The sequence below is a fragment of the Hetaerina americana genome, unplaced genomic scaffold (assembly GCF_022747635.1).
Source record: "Hetaerina americana unplaced genomic scaffold, ioHetAmer1.1.p SCAF_7, whole genome shotgun sequence".
Lineage (NCBI taxonomy): Eukaryota > Metazoa > Arthropoda > Insecta > Odonata > Calopterygidae > Hetaerina > Hetaerina americana.
The window spans coordinates 47,130,475-47,140,912 of NW_027287316.1; the positions used below are offsets into that span (position 1 = coordinate 47,130,475).

General features: G+C 39.6%; 1 protein-coding gene across 1 annotated transcript; it reads right to left on the reverse strand.

Moving 5' to 3' along the window:
- Positions 1 to 212: 212 nt before the first annotated feature.
- Positions 213 to 10,213, reverse strand: LOC139696527 (neuralized-like protein 4). Its single transcript, XM_071595327.1, has 5 exons — positions 9,933 to 10,213; positions 4,484 to 4,583; positions 3,565 to 3,738; positions 1,857 to 1,947; positions 213 to 936 (listed from the first exon to the last, which is right to left on the reverse strand). Exons 1-5 carry the CDS (start codon positions 10,210 to 10,212, stop codon positions 778 to 780), a joined length of 804 nt encoding a protein of 267 aa, XP_071451428.1. The 5' UTR covers position 10,213; the 3' UTR covers positions 213 to 777.
- Between the last annotated feature and the right edge of the window lie 225 nt (positions 10,214 to 10,438).

The window sequence follows — 10,438 nt, forward strand, 5'->3', positions numbered from 1 at the left end:
ATGAATCAACAAACAACTGCACCCAAGGATGCAGCACGAAAGCCATCCCACAACACGCAAGCCAGGACACAACAAGCAAGAATGTGAAACACCACCACCACATGAACATGCACCACAAAACACTCTACCCCCTGAGGAGACTGTAAAAGGCAGGGGAAATATATCATAACAAATATACAATCGCTGTGAAAAAGTAATATATTCATTTTTCTCTTAATTTACAGCTATAACAAATCAAAGGATTGACACCAAAACATTTCTGGTGTTTTAACCCCTTGTTCTTAACTTTCTCCTATATGAACATTCCATGATACAATTTCATAACAAACGACTGCTACACTTTTACAGGCTCGTAACGTGACTCGTATTGCTGCGCAATCATGCGGCAAATTGCATGGAATGATGTGGGTAATACGGTACATGCAGAGATACGGTTTTAAAATACAACTCTTTTGGAAGCAGAAAACATGTATACGCCAAAGTCTTCGCCTCCGAAGACTCGTGGGAACAAAAAGATATTGTTTAAAAGTTCGACTCGTGAGAACACAAATCCTTTTGCTTTCCGTAAGATCTATCTCCGTACCCAATTGATTGCTTTTTTAAAAATCTGTCCAATGGATAGTAAATATTTCGTTTTATTCAATTTTTGTAAACCTTGTTTCGTGGAATTTAGCTTTGGGTCGAGACCTCGGCGCGGCAAGAGGAAAGAAGTTTTCTATTTAAAACGTGATTTTTCACTTAGGAAGCAAAGGTAGATGGATTCTCAATCGCTAAAATTCAAGAAACTATGGTAATTTGGGAAAAATCTCCATAAAGTTCCAGTCCTCCATAGAGGTCTGCTGGGAGGTTGGACGCCGCTGGTCCTTGGTCGACGCCATTGTAGAAAAGGTGCAGGGTCCCCATATCACTCCTCATGACTCCAACTCTGTCACCAGCCTGAAAAGTGCAAGAAGGAAAAATATGACCTCGGTTGATGAACTTTTCGAAATCATTTGTTCATGAGAAACGAAGTTATTACTGAGGGGCTAGTAGTCCTCAAATCTCGTTACCAATTTTTCGAACATTGTTGTCTTCTGTTTTTAGTTTCTTTTAAGCTATCCATTCCAACATTCTTTCCATTACCCATAACCTTCAATGGATCCGCCCCCCAGAAATACCCCAATTAGTGATTTCCCCTTTCTGTAAGCATATTGGCATTAGGTTCCCATGTTCACCCGCTCTCCATAAAACTTCCTCATTAGCCTCTCGTTTCATAATAATTACCTCTGTGTCCCAATAAAACTTAAGTGCCCTGCACCTCTCCAAAAATCTAAGGTTTACCTGCTCAGGATCAAGAGGCTCAAAACCTAGTCTTTCTGAAAAACCGCATAAGCTTTGTTTTATTTCTATTTATTCTCATCCCATATCTATCGTACTGAATTTCCAATTCACTCAGCAATGCCTTCAACCCCTTGGACGACTGACCAACTAGAGCTTGGTCGTCAGCAAACGTAACTATTTAAAACCCGTTTTTAAATAACGTGCGATTTCTCCCACAAGTTTCTTCAGTATTCTGTCGGGGTTTCGTCCGGACCTGGGGATTTAATTGATTATGTATTTCAGAGCTTTTCTTCTATTCTCTCTTATAAAAATAATAATATGTCGTTCATTAGCTCTTAGGTTGTGCGGGGAACATCGTTTTGTGCACCAATATTTTTGCTATGTACGTTCTGAAAGAAATTATATAGGATATTGACTATTTTATGCTGTCTGTAGTGTTTCGCGATTTTCTAACTGCAACAAATTTACAGTTGAATGTGTTCGTGGTAAGACCAAAATGATTTTGGGTTATTTTATAAATATTCGCAAAATATTACCTGAGTAACATCCAAATTTCGCGCGTACGTCTTCACCACCATCGTCCCGTTATGGAATGTATGGCTGTGATAGAACATCCACGTTCCAACTCTGTAAAAGAGATTGCGTGATTTTTAAAATAAAATATGACATTTGCTTAAAACAGGATATTACTAGCTCCGCCTGTTAAGCTGCCACAGTGGCACCCAAACTTTTAGGACAACCAGTTAGCCATTAACTCGAATCAACCGACCATAAAATATTGTTATATAATAAAGCAAAAACCGTTTACCAATCCTGTTTTGAATTGTCGTTAAAGTGGACTCTAGTGATATTCATCACCTGTAAACGTCTGTGAACTTTGAACAACGTTGAGTCCTGAACTCAACATTCTTCTCAATACAAAACGTTTTTAAGTATTCTCTGTTTACTTTAAGTAAGATCGTCTGTGTAGAAAAGAAGGGGAGAAGATATTTGTTCCACGGAAAAGTTGGAGAAAAGAGTATTAGGTTCAAACAATCGTGTTGAAAACAGAAACAATAACAGATACGTATTTCAGAGAATAGACGGAGGGTGATGTTCTGAAACATTTCGAACAATCCACTCTCATACTCCCTCTCCCACTAAATCAAGAAGTGTCAGCGGAAGCCTGAAAAACAAGCTGTAGAAAAAAAGTCAAAGTTATCACCTACGAGGAAACAAGGAATCGAATTTGGAGTTAATTATGCTCTGAATATTGGATTCGGATTTTTATATTTGAGGGTTGTGGGTACACGGAAGATATCTCATGGAGATCAGGTCATTCTGGACTGTAGCAGTAGAGTAGCAAAAGTGCAGTATTTGGGGAAAGCTGAGGGCAGACCAAAATGTAAGTGTCCATGTTCGATGGACACTTAAACATCGGAATCACCAGTATTTTAACAGAGGTCATAAAGTCGGCGTAAGAATGTACGGCGCAGAAACATGGTCACTGAAGCAGGACGAAAGACGTAGATTGAAGGCCTTTGAAATGTGGGTGTGGAGAAGGATGGAGGTGGTGTAGTGGACAGAAATGAAAACAAATAAGGAGGTGCTGGGTATGGTGGGGAAGGAGATGGGATTGTTGGGAGAAATCGCAAGGAGAAAGGAAAAATGGATAAAAATCATATTGCTCGGCAGTGGTATGTTGAAGACTGTGATAGAGGGGAGAATGCTAGGCAAACGATGAAGGGGTAGGAATAGGATAGGGATGTTGGACGGGATGAAGAGAGGAAGTAACTATATTGGGATGAAGAGGGACCTATTGGGCAGTAGGATGTTGGGTTGTGTTTCATTAGTAGAAACAAAATATTTATTTGGTAATTGTACCCATCCAAAACCTACCTTAACCGGTAGATAACCCAATAATAATAAATACATATGTATACAAGAGATGATGATTGTTAAATTTAAGATTAATTCTAAGGAAATTCAATGGCTAAGTGCTTAGATTACAATTGAGTTCTAGTTAAAAAGCATTTTAAAATGTTTGCGAAGAAAATTTATCTATTATTATGAATTTCGTCTGTTTCATTTATATTCCTCATCCAAGTCTCCGGTAGTCATGTGGTTTCGTTTCCACGATGACGTTCAAAGATGAACATTAAATAATTATTCTTGAAAAATATCATCAAATTGATTTGGCTACATTAAAAAGTCTTTTTCGAGGAGATTAGCACCACCACCTGATACTGCCGTGTGAGTACTCACTTCAAGGAATTAAGATGAGGAGGAATGGGATCTTTATCTGGCCTCAAAGAAGTCATTCCTATGCCCATGAAAAATCCATCCTTAATCACTTTCCTGTCCACTCTCACTTCAAATAATTCGTTCGATCTCAGAGGACGATTTGTTATTGCAACGGCGTTTATACGATCTTCCGTACTGAAAAGAAAGGAGTAATATTAAATGAATACCTAAGTAATGAGTCACAATGTCTATGTCTATAATACGTAGCATACTAAAGCTTCGATCTTTATAAAAAAACGATGGATATGCCAAGACTTCATTTCGATTAAGAATTAAATGCTGACATTTAATGAAATGAAACGGTATTTTAAAGTACATGTATCCTGTTAGCCAGCCAATAAATGACCCTTTTGGTAGTCAAAGTGCGGTTCTTCTAGAATCTTGGCAAGTACTTTGTGATTTTACTGTAAAGTGCATATTTTCATTGATCGGAATGTTTTTCATCAGACAATATTTTAGCAAGGTCTTCTCCTGGATGTCGGAAGCTATGCTGTGTATATGAAATTATGTGGTTACTTTTTCATAGTAAATTTGGGAAGAATTTCACAAAACGAAGCTGAGAATTTATGCGTAAAAAATTTTTTAATTTCTGTGGCTGCAATAATGATGCATCCATGTTATATAAATGAAAACGAGAATAATAGTGCACTGATATTTTCTAATTGAAGGCTTCGGATGCTTTATTTTTTTCCCCGTGCCTCGAAATTTTATCAGAATGTTGCAATTAGACTGAGAGTTAGTAGGATGAATTATGCCACATTATTCGCACAATTCACTGGACCGGGATAATGGCAGCATTGAATAAATTTAAAGGACTTAGTGAGCTCCAAATTTTCCAGGTTTTATCATTTAATTTTGTTTTTCCACAGCTGATACTTACTTGAGCTTTTGAACAGTCCTTCCTTTGTTGGTTATCGCAATGTTCGTGCCACACCTCTCATGAAACCGCAGAGCTGGAAATAAACTTCCTTTCGCTGAATCTGTAAAAGTCGGAAGACATTTTCATTCGTCATTTCACTTCAGATAATATTTCTCGTGCGAAATATTATCAATTTTGGCTTTCGGATTTTCGAGGAGTGTTCCTAAGGAGATAATAACAGCAGATTTATGTATAACTGTCGGGCACTTAAAACCATACTGTTTTCCTTAGTGTACCTGCTTCATTGCGGGAGTTAGTCCGGGATTACCTATTAATCAAATAATTTTTTGAAAGTTTAGTTTTGTGTACAATTTTTTACGTGCATGTTATTTGGTGTCAAAAAGAACCGCATTCATTATTTTACGCATACAAGGATAACGTATGAATTTATTTTTGAATGATGTACTGGACAGATGGAACAGCTCTGCTTGCTTATAACCAAGGTGACAATGTGACACTGTAGAGTATTCACCGAACTCATATGATAGCGTCTCCTTTTGATTTGCTCCCATAACAGTATTAACTTCTCCAAGGGCAGCAGTTTCGTAGGCTGTTTGAAGTATTACGTTGTGCTCCGCAGGAAAGTCCATCGCAGTTTAACGGTAACGGACCGGATGACCACAACTGCAGATTCTTACAGTTTAGAATCATGACGATGAGGGTAAGAAACGTTAAAATCACGTTTAAAAAAGGTACATATCTACGTCCACATAATGCCCCGAAAGCCATCGCAGGGACGTGTGGCAGGGGGTGGTAGGTCACCAGCCATTCTACATATATTCCCTCAATTTCCACATGCACCTGGCACTCCGTGAAATATATTCTTACATATCTTTTTAGTACTAGCATTTCTCATTCAACCCTTGTAAAAAAGCGGCATGCGACGTATTCTAAACTGCCAAAATATGATCGGAATATTTCAACATAAAATATTTTCAAAATTACATTTTTATTTGCGAAAATTCTCGAAATTGTTGGGAGGTTCGGCCTTCAGGGAGAGTAGAGAGTATGAAATGACACCTGCCCAACGCAATAACTAATTTTCCTCAGAGCTGAGGACTCAGCAACCCCTTCTACAAGCTCCCATAGCAGCCAACAACGTAGGATGTGTATACGTGAACAGCATTAAACAAACCCTATTGGGTACGCGTCCACCTCTGTAAACGAGCCCTTCCGGGAAAAATGTCTAGCAACTGCACTACTCCGAAGTGGAACGTTAGTATACTTTTAGTTAAATTTACAATGCATGGAATATTTTAATTCGACGGTGGCCGCAGACAAGAGGAGAGCGTGTTGGATAGGTTTGGAAAACAAAAGGAAAAACGGATTGGAATTCTTTCTTCTAATTTGTGACAATTGCCGGCCTTGCCAATGTAACTAGGGAGCCTAATTATATCTCCATGGCGGATGCAAAACCGCGCGCTTTTTATCTTTATGGTTAGTTTAATCTAGGCCTGAGTCTCCGCATATCTAAAGGTTCCTACCCCAGATTCTGTATTAAATGTGTGACGCTTTGTAGGTATGAGTTTTTCACGAAACTTGCGGCCTGTCTCTGTACCCTATTCAATTCTACGATTAATGTTTTTTTGAAGTTTCTCAAACGCTCGCCGCATACTCAATGTCAGGCCTTACTAAAGATAAATAGTACGTTTCCTTCACTTTTTCGCTACATCACCTTCCGACTATACCTTTGCCAGCTTTTTTAGCGCCCCTCCACAAATTTATTTATTTTATTCATTGATATATACCTTGAAGGTCACCGCCAGGGTGTGTGGCAGGGGGTGAATACACACCAGAATAATTTTACCCGAACGTGACCTTACCGCGGTCGAACAATGTTATCATGATCCCCTGTCGTTCGTGGAAAAAATGACATCTTAAATCTATCTGTTCTACACTTAATCTCTCTAATTTTACTAGCATGATCTCTCCTACCGTAGTACGATGGGAGTAATAATACATTTTCAATATCACTGCTAAAGAGACCTTCCAATTTATGCAAGAGCTTCAATCTTTAATTTAATCTTCGCTCCGTTAGTGATTCCTTGCCTAGCTGCTATTGTATTCCCCTCCTTTAACCAAATCAATTTCCTTTCAGGCTTCTTTTTTCGGACCCCGCGAAGCGAAAACTTAGTATTTACTGCCCAGTGGTCACTAATTGCTTTTATAGTTTTTATAGTTATTTTTATAGTTATTTCTTTTTCAGGAATATTCGTTGCTAACAAATCAAGATTATTATTGCCCCTAGTTTGTGAAGTGACAAGTTGATTCAATGAGTTCAACGTAAAAGAATTCAATAGCGATTCGCAGATGACTTAGTCTTTACCGCTGGTTTTAAAAATATATGTCCTCCAGTCAATAGATGGGACATTGAATTCTACACCGATTATAACGTCACGATCATTGTATTGGGATAAGAAACCTTTGATCTGATGATCTAATTCTATTATTGAATCGACTTTGTCGCCCGGCGGCTTGTAAAATGTGCATACATAAATTATTTTGGATTGAGGACTTTTAATTGAGCACCCAAAGCTTTCCAAACCAAAACCTAGAATTACCTCAGCCCTGCTGACGCAAGAATTTTTAACTGCAATAAAGACACCACCTCCGATTCTGTTTGTTCTGTCATTTCTGTAAATGGGAAAGGATTTTGGAAAAATTTCACCGTCAACAACATCAGTGGATAGCCAGCTTTCTGTCCCAATAATTATATCGTACGTATGAATAAAAAAATGTTTATATCGAGTATATAAATTGTGTGTAGATGTTATCCCCGAGAAAGATCCGATGCAATGGTGACCCTCAAGTATTTTACATTATCCACAACGCTCATCCGAACACCTCCACGTGTGTAAGTTGGTAAAGTTCGGTTGTGTTTTCTATTGTTTAAGAAATGCATAACGGTAATTTTTTGTATTTAATTCCAGCCCCCATTCTTCTCACATTTTTTAAAATGTTGTTTTAGTCAGTTTGCAGGGATCTGCGTCATTCGCTATTTCCCTGTAGATTACAGTGTCGTCGGCAATGAGTCATATGCTGCTTTTTATTTTACTGGTGATATCATCAGTGTATATAAGAAATAGTAATGGTCCTATGACGCCACGCTGTGGGACGCCGGATGTTACTTAAACAATTGCTTGCACAATCGCTTTCACAAAGCTTGAGCCATCTATCACCACCCCTTGTTTGCGGTCAGTAATGAAGTCCCGAATCCAGTTTATTACTTTGTCGTTTATTCCGCACCATTGCAACTTATGAATCAATATGGCGTGTGGGACTTTATCAAAGGCCTTTTTGAAATCCAAGAATATCGCATCTACTTGTTTCTTTCCCCGGATTGTAGAACGTCATGTATAAAAAGTCCCAACTGTGTCTCCAATGATCTCTTCTTTCTGAATCCTTGTTGTCTGTTGGATAATAGGTTTTGTGTGTCGAGGAATGTCATGACGTCACTAACAATAATTCGTTCCAAGACTTTACATGAGAGGGAGGTTAGCGATATTGGTCGATAATTACCGGGGGTCTTGTTTTTTCCGCTATTAAAAACAGATGTGATGTTGGCTATTTTCCCGTCAAGGTGAAAGAAACCTTCTGAAATCGATTTGCTAAATAAGTATTCAAAAAAGGTGTCATTTCGGCCGCGAGGTCATTCAGTACCCTTGCGGGAATATCCTCTGGTCCGAGAGATTTATCACTTTTCATGTGTAGGAGTTGTTCCGTGATTCCTCCGCTTGTAATTCTAATGTCATCCATCTTTTCGATAGGTGTGACGTGCGATAGGCCTTCACTGGGTGTCTCTGTCATTTTTTATTTTTTTTATTCATATATACCCTGCAAGCCACTGCTGGGTTTTTGGCAGGGGGTGAATACACACCAGACTAATTTTGACCCGAATACCACCGTACCGCGGTCGGAAACTGTTATTCTGATCCCTTATCGTTCGTGGAAGGAATGGCATCTTAAATCCCTCAGTTCTACATTTGATCTCTTTAATTTTTTTGACATGTTTTGACACACACTTCATCTCTCTCATTTTTTTGACGTGCAGTGGTAGATTAAGTGGAAAATTGCGAAGAGTATTCGTCTCCGTTATTATTCGAGAGATTCTCATTTGAAACAGTTGATTTGAGACATTTTCCAGCGAAATCTGCCGGGGAGAAAGGATTAATAACAACTGAATGAGCACGTCAGAGTTTAATATCTAATCACTGTGTAGCACCTAAGCAGCGCCATAGCGCGTGTAATGATCTCACACCCACAAATGGCCTCGTATCCGCATTTATTACGGATTGTTGGTATGAATAAAACGTGTGCTTAAATAAAAATACTCATATATCGAATGCCATCACTAACTTGAATGGTAAACTACCAAATATATGAAATAGTTACGTACTCAGCCGGTTGATTTTCCTGACAGACTGACACTTAAAACCGCAACTGAATAAGGAACCTTGTACTGGACATGAAACGTGAGGTACAGTACCCAATCAATCAAGTGTACACGCTTTGAGCATGCATTCTCAGTGAGAACCGACAAGCAGAGGGTTTTATTTATTTATTTATATACCCTAAAAGTCACCGCCAGGGTGTGTGGCAGGGGGTGAATACACATCAGAATAATTTTGCCCGAACATGACCCTACCACGGTCGCACAATGATATTACGATCCCCTACCGTTCGCGGAAAAATAACATCTTAAATCCATCTGCACTACACTTAATTTCTCTAATTTTATTAGCATGGTCTCATGAGTTGGTACAAGGTTGTCCGTAATCGTCAATGCTTTTAAATTATGTGACGTGGAAGCTTGCATATGGTCAAAACCATGAACTCTCAATGATTCTCGGATTTTCACCACGTTTTTTGACTTGTACTGAGAAAAATATCACCAGCATTCCAGCTGGCGTCTTCAGGTCTCTCTCCAGCTGGAATGCTGTCAAAATTGTTAAAAACAAACGCAGCTAAAACCCGAGAAGTACGCAAAACTCATCTAATCCTTTCCGTGGAAACCTCCGAACGGACATGATCAAGCAATAATCATACAGGGGGGTATACACGAGGGGCATCAGACGAAGAATTGCATCAGCGGAAGTAGCACTTGAATGGAGGGCGAACTTGGGACGCCATATAAAGTAATAAATAAATATTAGTAAATACTTATATGGAGCTTAATGCCCTATCGATCCAAACCGTGGTCTTTGTACCAAGAGATCAGAGGCATGGATAGGGAGAAGGGAAAAAAAAGTGGAATAGAGAGGAAGGCAAACGATAGAGTTTTACGCGTGGGTGGGAAAATTAATTGGTGAATATCGGCTACCAGTTTAGTATAGAAATGAATATGAAATAGTCACAAGGACCTTCAAAACTCTAACAATGATAATGACCATTGGAAACCTCTCTCACTCACCCCTGAAAACACCGCTGATCCGCAGGATTTGCTTCCCGTCGCACTCCACGACCGAGTGCTTCAAGTCGAGCTTCGTGGCATCCGATGTGTTCGTGTGGGCTTGCTCGGCGTTGAATGTCGTTTCCCACGCCCCAGTCTGATTCATCTTGCTTTCGACGACTATCCGGAAGGTTTTTTCGGGGACGTCGACGCATTCCATGACTTTCGTGAAGCCCTCCCATGGATCGGCTCCGATAGCCCAAGACGCGGACAGCAAGATCAAAGCGCAGCGGGCGATCATCTCGAAAGTTCCCCTCGAAATGAGTCTGTCTCGCATGAATCCTTATATAGTATCCTCCTTGACTTGAGTTCGCAAGGGTAAAACGACTGAAAAAGCAGATCATCCTCGGCTGCCCGTGGAGAGATTCCCCCACCCACTCTTCCTCCTCCTCTATCCTCATCCGTGTGAATAGGGAGTCGGACTGAGGGTTGATTTTGAACGCAGTGTCCGTCGAATGATGTTGCTC